At 40.6% G+C, this 12,596-nt stretch overlaps 1 protein-coding gene across 2 annotated transcripts in view; it reads left to right on the top strand.

Annotated features, from left to right (window-relative positions):
* Positions 1–12,596, top strand: part of LOC102226100 (netrin-1-like) — a 59,695-nt gene that overhangs the window by 30,518 nt on the left and 16,581 nt on the right. For both annotated transcript variants that reach the window (XM_023348439.1, XM_023348438.1), the window contains exons 3-4: positions 2,801–2,989; positions 10,873–11,022. In XM_023348439.1, the coding sequence (XP_023204207.1) occupies positions 2,801–2,989; positions 10,873–11,022 (339 nt within the window). The remainder of the gene's footprint in view (positions 1–2,800; positions 2,990–10,872; positions 11,023–12,596) is intronic.

Below are 12,596 nucleotides of genomic sequence, written 5' to 3'. Positions count from 1 at the left end.
TCCAGCAGGCGGTGGGGTGACTGTGTCTCCCCGTACGATGCCTGATAAAATGGCACTTGAACATAAATAGATTGGAGCGGCGTAGCTCTAAGTAGGCTCTCGAAAGCAAATAGACTCACATCCAGAAAAGGCACGTTGTGTGTGTGGATGTCCAATCCCAGCACACAGCTGTTCCACGGCGACATTTCACTACAGGCTCAAAAAACTCAACGAAACCTTATATCATATATCATCATCCAAATGAAGTGTATGCTCCGTGCTACCAATGTACTCAAACAGTTTATTGTAATTCTTTGTGACAGGCCACTACAACGTAGAGCAGATGGCAAATCGTACACAATTTTCCAAATCCTTTACAAATAAAAATCTGAAAAGTGTTGCATGGACGTGTATTGGGCTCCTTTTACTCATAAACTCCTTAATAAAATCCAGTGTAAACAACTGGCTTCAGAAAAAGCACCTCATTAGCAACGAGAGTCGACCTCAACCAGGGATTAAATTGAGACAAAATGATCAACAGTAGCTGCTTTTCCATTAAAAAATATGCGCAGTATTCTGCTAATGTTGAAAACCACCCCGCAGTTTTGCAATTATGGCGTTCCCATTAAATAAGAAACACAATTAAAATCATCTGTGAATAAGTTTGTTGTCGCGCCATGATCCTCCTTCCACTTCCTGTTGTCTTCTTTGTCGTTTCTGCCAGTAGTAACATCCTTAATCGTGTGACTAGTGGGATGCAAAAAAAGTATTTTAAAATTGCAAAGTATGCTACTTTTGATTACTTAGTAGGTGGTGAGAAAGTGCGGATTTGAAACACAAGATTAATCTCTTAAATTTTTCTGCTTGTTCAAAAATCCACATCCATTATCAGTGCTAAGAGATACTGGCATCTGCTGCACGCAAATTACTCCTCTGAATTTTGAAGCATCGTTCCAGTAGATATCTTTTTGTTGAGACGTCCCTGCCGTGGATTCATTCAGCATTCCACTCACAAAAAGCACTAAAAGATCCCTGTTGCGTTTTTCCTCACACTTCCCTTAAGTGGAGATAACATCTGGGATAAGAAGCCAGCAAAACTCTGAGAGGGGGCAGGAGGGAGCTCTTCAAAGCTGGTAAAGAGCATGTTGGATCAGCTTTGGGGAGGGAAGTGAGAGAGATAAGCCCATGGCAGCTGCCAAACACCTCTGTGGACGGTGTGCGTGTTCACGTGTGTGTGTGTGTGTGTGTGTGTGTGTGTGTGTGTGTGTGTGTCCGGGCCCCCAATATAGAGAAAGGGTTTCTGAATCCCAACCACCTGCCAGCCCTGGTCTCCAATGGCAGATGTTAGCCCATTTTTACGTGATTCAGAGCGCTGATAAATCCGCAGCATATGTGACGTCCCTATCGCCCGCATCTCTTTGTAATGCCAGTAAGGTCGACGCACCGATGGAGAGATTACCAAAATGTGAGGTATTATGAGGGAGGGAGGAGAGCTTCTCTTAAGAATGTTTTTGTGATGAAGTCAAATGAAAAAAATTGTCAACTTACACGTAAAACTAAACCGAGACGTATAAGGATTTCAGAAGGGGATGTAGCTTGAAAACATCAAAATGCAGCTCTTCTTTACTTTGTAAATCGACACAGTGTGATGGCATCAAGTATAGCAAAAGTCTAATGCGAAGGTGAGCACAGCAATTGCCGCGTTTCCCAAAACGAATTGAAATTCAAAAACTAAATTTGCTTAATTAGAACACATCAATTTTGAAAAAAACTCGCTTTCCGATTAAGAGTTTTAGGCGCTAGGATGACGTGGTGCATCGAATTAGATGCATTTCACAAAAATGCAACTTTTTTCTGCTTCACATGAGTCACATGATCAACAGGCGGATGTTACTACTGGCGGAAACTACAAAGAACACGACAGAAGGGGGATGATGTTTTGTTTTGTTTTGTTTTTTAGAACAGTGTGCAGCTGGTTTCACCTGAACTCTCACAGCATCACAGAGTTTATGAAGAGCAATATGGCTAACATTGATACCTGCGTCTGTTCTGCTAACATTTGCTATTTGGCTAGTTTTGAATTGTACTTCGAAAAAATTTTAGATTAAGGTGGATTGAGAAATTTTGATAGTTTTTGTACCAAGAAAACCAGTCAGGTGTGAATATTCTGAGATTTTTTTGTGGACGCATTATCAATTTTTAACAAATTTGTCAGCATCAGTAATATTGCTACCATGAAGGTAATTTTTTTTTGTACAAAATCAATTGAGTGTAGAGATTTCATGAAGCAATTGTGTGTTATTCCACATACAGACATGGTGATGTGAGAATATTTTTGGGAATTTAAGGATTAAATTTGAATTTTCAATGGTTTTGGTAGGTTTTAACTTGGGTGGTCAAGTCACTGCTGACAGTGACTAGTGGGAGGCGAAAAAAGTATTTTTTGCATCCCACTAGTGTTACGCAAAATTGACTTTTTTGAGCTTCACATCATGTTATAATGTTATTCCCTCATCAAAACATACCTGGAGTGTTGCCTTGATTCTTTCATGAATGTTTGAGAGGTCATTAAATTCCCATGGCAACCATTCAGCTGTGAAAACTTTTATTTAGAGTTTCAAAGCTCAAAATAAAACATTCATCTAGAATATGTCATCTGTAGGTCATACACACTTTGAAAAATCAACAGTTTTTACGTCACATTGTGTCAGAGGGATGTCATGTTTTGCTTTTTTTTTTGCTCATGGCAGAGGATGGAGAGTCTTTGTTCCACAAATGCCAGGGATTTGAGTTTTTTGCCATCTCCTTTGTTTTTGCCCAGCGTGCCACTGCAACCTGCACGCCCGCCGCTGCCGCTTCAACATGGAGCTGTACAAGCTGTCCGGCCGCAGGAGCGGTGGCGTCTGCCTCAACTGTCGTCACAACACAGCGGGGCGCCACTGTCACTACTGCAAGGAGGGCTACTACAGGGACATGACCAAGTCCATCTCTCACCGCAGAGCCTGCAAAGGTAACAGATGCTTTGCATGACACTGCTGAAAGGAAGACACGGAGTTGAATGATAGGATCAGAAAAAGACGCGGACACAAATAGTAAAACAGATGGTCGTCAGCGCAGCAGTGGAAGCCTGTTTCCAGACCATACGGCCCAGAAAAGATGCATGTTGAGGCTGAGTGCAAGATGATGTTTTACCCTTGTTATTTTTTTCACAAATCATTTATGATCAACAAAATTTGACACGAAAAGCTTAAAAAAACCCCTTTGATGTTAAAATGAAAACCAATTTCTACAAAACAATGACAATTAGATTAAAATATGTCAAATAAAATAAGGAATTGCATAAATATTCACCACCTTTAAAGGGCAAGTGTTATGTAAAGTGGACTTTCTTGAGCTCCACATCATGTTATAATGTTATTCCCTCAGCAAAACATACCTGGAGTGTTTCCTTGATTCTTTCATGAATGTTTGAGAAATCATTTAATTTCCATGGCAACCATTCAGCTGTGAAAAGTGCTCCTCCTCTGAGCTGGAAGGAGTTTCCACAGAGAACGCCACGTCTTCTCCACTCTGCTCCTTCAGACTAGCTAGCACCAATTAGCAAGCACCCCATGGAACTCCTCACTATAGGTAAATAGAGGAGCCATGTTGTGATGACGTCCTGAAGGTGGAGATTCAGAAAGAGCAGGAGTTTCTTAAAAAGATAAAGTCCATATTTCAAGGCGTAAGTTATAAAGTAAAAGTTTCTTTTAAGCCATATTTGATATATGCAGCATTTTTATAACAACTGAAGGTACCATAGTAATTTGATTGTGCTATAAAATGACACTCTGTGACTGGAAAACACATAATGGTGCTCATTCAAAGTAACAAACCAAATTCATCAAATGGATACAAAACGATCTCTAAGGTACTGAACATCCCGTGCAGTTCAGTTCAATCCGTCATCAAGAAATAGAAGGAATATGGCCTCGTGTTTAAATCTACCTGGATCACAACCCGAGAGAGTGTACAAGATGGAGAGGTCACCAGGTTGCCACGACTACGCTGAAGAGACAGCCAGACATCCAGCCACAGCTGGTTCTCAATTCCTCAGGGTCCTCAGGGACCACTGCCCTGCATGTTTTAGGTGTTTCCCCTTCGTCCACACACCTGACTTGAATAAGTGGATGATTAACAGGCTTCTGCAGCATGTGATGGCATGCAGAAGAGGTCATACAGCTATTTGAATCAGCTGCATGCAACCAAAACACATCTGAAACACGCAGGCCAGCGTTTTAGATGCCCTGCAAGGGAAAAGAAAAACCCTGAGTTGTACCAGTTGGAAGTGGACAAGGTGGATGTTCTGGTGTGGACCAGTAGCAGCACAGACCTCAACCCAACAGAGAGTCTGTGGCAAGACTTGGAAAGAGTCTTGCTAAATTTAGCGGAAATTTCTGGCATCTAGATGTGGGACCACGACTGCTGAATATTTATGCAATCATCTGTGTTAATTTTTTTTTTTTAATTTGTCATTATTTTGTTTAATTCAGTTTTCACATTGACATTACATGACTTCTTTAATCTTTTCCCTTTTTTTTTGTCAAATTATGTTGATCATGATTGATTTGTAAAAGCAGCGAAAAGGTAAAATATCCAATTTAGTGAATACTTTTTATATGGGCTAATACATATTTGTGGAAAATATTAAGTTTGACGGGCAAGCTGATACTTTATTAAAAAAAAGAGAAAAATAGAGAGAAGAAGAAACTGCTGACATGGTTCAGGTAATAATCAAATTCCTTTGGAAAAAGCGGACTAAGGCGATCTACAGTGAACTGACCCGGGCAATTCCAAAATTTACTGCTTGAGGTTCTCCATGAACGCCTCACAAGACAAGCATAGCAAACAGGTAATCGGCATTCTCCTCTGTTCACTCGGCGAGTACACATACGCGTGTACAGGGAAAGAAAAGAAAAAAGACACACACACACACACACACACACACACGCACACACACCCACACACGCACACACACACACACACACACAGACGCACAGATGTGAGCGCACTCGCTCGGTTTGAGGCCAGGCTGGCAGGAATTAAAATGGGGGAGACAAAAGCTGAGCTCCTTCTGTGTGGAAGGACCTCTGGGAGTAAAGACGGACCCCGTACAAACACACTGCTGCCACTCTGGCTGGAATCTTACCGGTAAAATATCTTAGCAGTGCGCTAGCTGCTTGTGCATGTGTCTGTATAGCTGAAAACAAAGATAAAATACAGTTTTGTCATGGATTAACGACCATAGCTAAAATCTGCTAATGCTTCAGACACCCTCTAAAAACACTTATAGTTTATTTCAAACAAAAAATATACCTTAATATGCAGTATGATGCACAGTGAAAGCCATCTTGGCCCTACCACATAAGCTAATAGCTACACTCTTTATTATTATCGCACTAGGGAGTACAGCCAATCAGCATCAAGGAAAATAAATGGAACTTCTTGATTGGACGTTTTGCAAACGGCAATGCTAATTGGCATGCTATAGCTATGTTAGCTTCCCATGTTGCATTTTCTTTCAAATATTTTAGATATGCGCGACGAAAAAATGTGCAACTTGCCAGATTTTCCACGAAATAATTCAGTACACATTTTGAATTACAGAAATCACAGAAAAATTTGCGAACATTGAACCATGAATAGTCGGAGTGTGCAGTAGCTGCTTTATTCACATCCATGTTTGCCACATTAAGTTGTGCTGTCAAGCTGTGCTAACTGTCAAACCGTGCTAACCGTCTAACTGCGCTGTCAAGCTAAATTAGACTGTTGATGTCTGTTCTCTGGCGCCCCTATCTTCTGTTGGGTGGAACAGCAGCATTGATTTCCAGCTGCACGCCTCCACAGTTGGCCTTTTTTTCGGCCCACTAAGCAGTGTTCATAGCTTTTTATGTCACTTAAGAGTTCATAGAAGAACTTGGTCTTCAGTTGAGGTGCAGTTATAGTGAACACAAGCCTGACAGATAGTCTGCACTTAGCGTAACACATGACAGCCTGACTTCCAGCCTAAACATTTCCCTAAGTTATCCTTGGGAGTGGTTCCATTTGGAGGGGTTGGAGCTAAAAGCAGGTTAGCTTAACACAAGGTTCCCCCTTTTGCTTGATGATACAGTGATACCCATACATCTCTGCGAAACCTTTTCCCAAACAGTAACCCGAACACGTCTTGCCCCCTCCCGCCCGCCCGCCCGGACTCATTGCTCTGGGATCAAATCCAAACAGTCTGATTGCTGCCTTTCTTCTCAGGTGACAAAAACGAGCCGTCGCGACATCAGTTTAAAAACCGCCATATTTATTGTTCAAATCAGCTGCTCGTCTCGCTCTGCTGTTGTTGGACAGGAGATAGAGCGCGGTGCCAACGAAGCCAGGAGGAAACCTGCTTTCCTTCCTCGCCCAACTACCGACTTCCCCTCTCAACACCTCACATCTCAGCAGTCTTAACCTTTGAGTCAAAAAAGAAAAGTGGATCGCGTTGAACGGCTCCATGCAGATTAACAGCTTCGCTCCTCATCAAGAGCAGTGTAAACATGGCTCTTGGAGAATCACATTGCTTACCTCCCACCACTTTAGTTCCTCCCTTTTTTTTCTCAGCGTTTTCCGTCCATAAATTTGGCAGTTAAGCCTCGAGTGAGTCCACAGAGACGAGGGTGGTGCACGGTTCATTGCACTGCAGCCCCCAAAGCCCTCGGCAACCATTCGGTTCTCCAAGCCGTCCGCCGGAGCTTCAAAATCAAGACGTTTGACATTTTTTTAAAAGGGTTTTAATAACCAAAAAAAGGAAAGAATTGCTCAAAATATTTAAAAGAAATTGTTTTGCATCAAGAATTTTTGAAATACCTGGGCGACTTCTAGTAAAAAGTGTTTGGAAAAGGGGTCAACACTTAAAAAAACCAATGTTTTTGACATATATAAGCTTTGTTAGTGTTGTGATTTTTCCTGGTGTACTTTTACATGCCATGATACAGTAAGGGAGTCTAACAAAACTAAACTAAGCAGCTGCTTCCAAGTGGGATCCAAATGTTGCAGAAGTTTTAGCACTCTTTGTTTCTGGGCACTAATTGTACTAATTCAGCCAACAATTTATCCTTCTTTTTCTTCCAGAGAACAGATCTCCATTGCTGCTACTATCATTTGAAAGCGTTTTGTTTGAAGGGAAATATTTTATTATTTGTACTATTTTATATCGTCATCTTCCTAAAATAATGCCAAAAGTAATTTGTGTGTGTGTGTGTGTGGGGGGGGATCACAAACTTTTCTTTTCCAAACGATGTTTTAGGCAAAAAGGGAAAAAAAAAAAAAGACGTTTGGCAAAAACGTGCTAAAAATATTACAGCAATTTGGTCATGTGGGTGTTTAAAGTGCTTCTTACATAAATTTGGTATAGTATGGTAAAAGATGGCTGCACTCTAAAAATGTCCATTATGCATATATCCTGTCATAATTCAGGATATATATATGAATTATTGTTATTATATGAGTATTTAATTAGAAGCTGTGAATAACGAAGAATGAGGATCTTATGTACCAGGCGTCTTGATTAGTAGATAAAAAAGACAAGTGACTGTTTGGAAACAGGGCGCAGCTGAAGGGGAGACCAGGCAGGCGGGCTGAGGGAGAAGGAGAGAGAGAAAGAGGGAGAGATATGGCACGAGAAGAGCAAGGGAGGAGTAAACACACTGGGGAACATAAATCTTAAAGAACTGGATACAGACAATAAGCTAACACAGTAAAATCTAAACACAAGTAAATAAGTAGCTGAGTTTAGACTGATCTAAATATAAACACCAGTGACAGACACAGAAAACAAAGAAGGACTAAGTTTGAGGTGAAATAAGCAAGAAAATGTTTAAAAACGCCAACAATGGAGAAACTCCAACATTTAATAAACATACACTTTTCACACCCATTTAATGCATTTTGTTTTTTTAGATTTTTTTAAATAATAAACTAACATAACAAAACATAGTTGATGATTATGAAAGAACATGATAAATGGTTATCGTTTTTTTTTCAAAGGAAAATCTGAAAAGTACGGCGTCCATTTGTGTCCGGCCCCCTTTACTCTGTTTACCCCTGAACAATTTATGTAATTTTCCTTTGGGATCAGTAAGTTATTTTTGAATTTTAATTTGAACAAATCCCAGTATGCAGGTTGATGTCAGTGTAAATAGTCACATAGGTCCATAAATGAACTTTTTGGGCTGGATGCTAAGTTGAAACGAAGTATGAAATGAAACATGGCGATGACAGCATCATGCTTCGGCAGAGACAGGAATGCTGGTCAGGGTTGATGGGAAGACGAATAAACAGCAGAAGACTTGAGAGTGAGACTGAGGTGGAGCGCATTCAAAATGTTCGTACGTTATAATGGTCTAGTCAAAGTCCAGGATCAAATCCACTTGAGTGTCTGTGGCAAGACTTGAAACCAATTTTCATCGATACTCTCCGTCCAATCGCGTAAATGTTCAGTGTTTAGCAAACAGAAAAGAGGGAGGAAATGTGAAAATCAAAATTTTTTTGTTTTCACTTCATAGCGTCTATATATATGTGTATACATACATATATTTTAGCTCTTGAAAAAAGTAAATCATACTCAGTGTGTATTTAGTCCATCGTAAAAAAAAAAAAAAAAGAAAGGCGAGACTTTCAGTAAAAACAGATCATTAAAATGATTGCCTGCTTGTAAAAGCCTATGCCACACCTAATTGCTTTATATTTTACTTCCAAGCAGCCAGAAACTCTTGCATTCTGCTAAAAACGATTCTCATCTATAGTCCTGCGAGGCTGTTTCTGAATCTCCGTGTTGACGTTGGCTCCTTTTTCACTCGCTTGCTGCCGAACTGCTGCAAACGGGAGACGCAGGGTGGGAAACACACAGCATGTAATGGTGGTGTGTGTAAGGATTAGAACAAAAGCCCAGTAAACACGGGACAGAGACGCATCAACTACTGCTAACATCTCTCTAAGAGTCGCCTTTAAGACGTGAACGTACAACGACTGAAAATGGCTGAACCAGCAGAAAAACATAAAAAAAGAGAAAAAAAGCAGAGGTGAGTGACAACTTTAGAAATAGCAATAAGATATTAAAATAATGTACTAGTTAAAAAAAGATCAGAATAACATCTTTTCATTCAAATCTTTGAATGAAATATTCAAAGATTTGACTCAAAGATTTGATTTAAAGATTCAAATGATGCAACAGTTTAATCTGTTGCATCATTTTATCCATTTTAATTGATTCGTTTTATAATTAAGTCAATACTTTTTTTCTTTTTACTTTGTATCGCCATTAGTGTTCAATACAAATGCCAATGCCACTTATGAATTTTTCCTCATAGGTCAACAAACATGACGAAATATTAGGGCAAGGCCAAGGGAAAAAATGAAGTTACAAGATTAAAGTCATAATATTACGAGAAGGAAAGTCGTACGAGAAGTCATAACATTATGTGACTTGTAATGACAAAAGGACAAAGTCATAATACTATCTGAATAAAGTTGTAATATTAGTAGACTGCAGAAGCAATTTTATAACTCCCAAACAACAAATAATAAAAAATGACTGGTTTTTAAAAAAAACAAAAACTGAAACCCCTTTTATATGTAATTGTACAACTTTTTTTTGGCAGTATAGTGTCTTTATTCCACCAATATTATGATTTTCTCCTCATAAGACTGTGACTTTATTCTCACAATATTATCATTTTAGTCTCATAATCTTATGAATTTATTCTCATAATGTTGTGAATTGCGACAGACTGGCGACCTGTCCAGGGTGACCCCGCCTCTCGCCCGGAACGTTAGCTGGAGAGGCACAAGCACCTCCTGACCCCACTAGGGAGAAGGGTGTTAGAAAATGGATGGATGGATGGATGAATATTGTGAATGAAATGAAAAAGAAATGTCTTCGTCCCTAATAAATAACCCCACCCTAAACCCGGCATCTAAAACACGTCAACCTCTGGGCCGGATTCTGTCAGACGTATTTTGCCAGAAACTCCTAGAATTCAAGTCCCGACAGAGCAGCCGAGCGGTGTGACGTTCCCACAGACAGATTTCAACAGAACCTTACGACGCTGATGGAGACGTTCCAGCTCCAAGCACCTCCAGCATCAGCCGGACCACTTCAAGGCCCGTTCTTCAGGATGACTCGGCTGGTACTTATAATACACGCAGGACTAATAGCGAGGCTGGGCTTTGACTTCAAACACGGGCTTTATGGTAAAACTTTGGCATGCAATCCTGCACACACACACACACACACACACACACACACACACACACACACACACACACACACACACACACACACACACACACACACACACACACACACAGACAACAAATTTCTCACATTTAATGTGCAGCCCAAACAGACTTTGAAGTACGTTTCACTCGTCTATTAATGGGAAACATTATTCAGCCGGCGTGTTTGCCGCCAACAAAAACAAAAAAAAAAAAACAACGCTTTACATCGGAAAGTCAATCCGAGAAGGCAGACAGCCTGTCTGATCACGGCGGACTGCTCACGCTGGCGATCGGACACGCACCCAGACGCAGTTAGCGGTGAAAGAGGAAGCCCTATAATTTATCGAGTCATTTACTCCTCTGCGCGGCTTCAGGAGGCGGGGCTAATGAAGAATCCTACCGTCGTGACGGGTGGAGGAGAGCCGGCTAATTGGACTGAGGTTTTACGCTGGTGGAAGGCCCATTTCCACATCTGGGAATGTCTGAAAGGAAAGCCCGGCTAGAGTCAACGCGGTTTCTTACAAGCCATTAATTGCTCTGATTGTTTCTGTTTATTCACAGATCAATGTTTGTATTTCTGTTCTTGTTTTCTCCTCTCCACCGTAGCGTGCGACTGTCATCCGGTCGGAGCGGCGGGGAAAACGTGCAACCAGACAACAGGCCAGTGTCCCTGCAAGGACGGCGTGACGGGGATCACCTGCAACCGCTGCGCCAAGGGTTACCAGCAGAGCCGCTCCCCCATCGCACCGTGCATAAGTAAGCAGTCACATGTTGACCAGGAATGTGCCGATAAATCGGCAGATTCTCTTCATTTCCGGGAAATCTGTGATCGACCGATGCTTGCATGTGAATCCGATCTTATCCACCGATCTCATCGACCTAAAGGTCTAAAAATCAGAGATTCGACTGACAGACTGGCCCACCAGGTCATGCCTGCATGTTTGCAGTTCAAAATAGTCACCGAACTGTTGCCAACTCAGCAACTTTCTTGCTATATGTAGCAACATTTCAGGAAAAAAAAATGTTAGTCTGCAGGCCAGGCTTCTTAAAGATCATTGAGCAGTCAGAAAACTCCAGTCGATGCAGCCCTAATATTTTACACAGGAAAAAAAAAAATACATAATTGCTTTCAACATCGACATCCTAAACTTTGATCCCACTTAAATCATCTTAACACTAATCTAAACCACAAACTTTAATGTGTTTCTTAAAAATGTATGTAACAGGCCAACAAAAAGCAGCATGACTGTGAAGTATAAAAGATAAATAAGAATAAAATAGTCCCAAACAAGGCACACGTTTGTATTGTGCCTCCTTTACTTGCTGTGGAATCAAATTACTTCAGAAATCCCGAAATTTTCAAATAGAGTAACGGCGTAAAATTGTAAATTAAACATTGAAAAACATTCATTTGTCAGAATGGCCTAATCAAAGACCAGGCCTAGGTTGCAATTGAGAATCTGTGAAATGTGAAAATGGCTTTCCTTGCTTTTTTTCTTTTTCTTAGAAGAAAAAAAGAACTACGCTGTAACACGCCGCTTGTGAAAGTAAATCTGTTTGGCTTCTGATCGCTGTGCAGCCAGAGAGGACACTTTTAAAATAAATAGATTAAAGTAAATAAATAAATAAAAAAGAAGAAATAAAATGGAAAAAACAGAAAAGAAAATTCGTTTTCACAGCTTCTCCCCATCCAGTCTGGTCATGGTTGAGTTATTTTGCAAAGAAGAATGGACAAAATTTCCAGTTTTTTAATGTGAAGCATTTGTAGAGACAATTTAAAATTTGTTAAAGGTGAAAACTACAAAGTGTTCCATTTAAGGGGAGGGTAGTGAGCTGTGATTTCTAATGCAAAAATACAACGAAATTAGATTTTTTATTTATTTATTGCTTCCTTTTCCTTCCGCTTCACATTTCTGCATTGTTTTGTGTTGGTCTGTCACATGAAATCCCAATAAAACCCACCGTGGCAAAATGGAGGGGGGGAAAAAACGGTCCATAAAAGCTATAAATTCTGAAGCCTTAAGATTAGAAAATTCTCACCCGCTTATCGTCTACCAAACCACGACTATGCATTGTTGTCGTATCCTAGCGCCATTATTATTATTATTATTATTATCCTTTTCTTCCCAAGAGATATTCAGCCTTTTAAACCACCAGCCTGGACAAACAGATCGTTAGGGCTCGAGCGACCCGGCCGTGTTTGTCTTCAGCGCCCGCTAACGGTCCCCCCTCGCAATAAATCTCCTCAGCCGCTCCGAGGGAAGGAGCGGCGGCCCATGTGTTCTTTTGGCCGTATCTGCAGCCTGCAGATTCCAGACCTTCTGCAATAA

The sequence above is a fragment of the Xiphophorus maculatus genome, chromosome 16, assembly GCF_002775205.1.
Source record: "Xiphophorus maculatus strain JP 163 A chromosome 16, X_maculatus-5.0-male, whole genome shotgun sequence".
In the NCBI taxonomy this organism is placed as follows: Eukaryota; Metazoa; Chordata; class Actinopteri; order Cyprinodontiformes; family Poeciliidae; genus Xiphophorus; species Xiphophorus maculatus.
The sequence above is the reverse complement of the archived record's forward strand: the minus strand, read 5'-3'. Positions and strand labels throughout refer to the sequence as shown.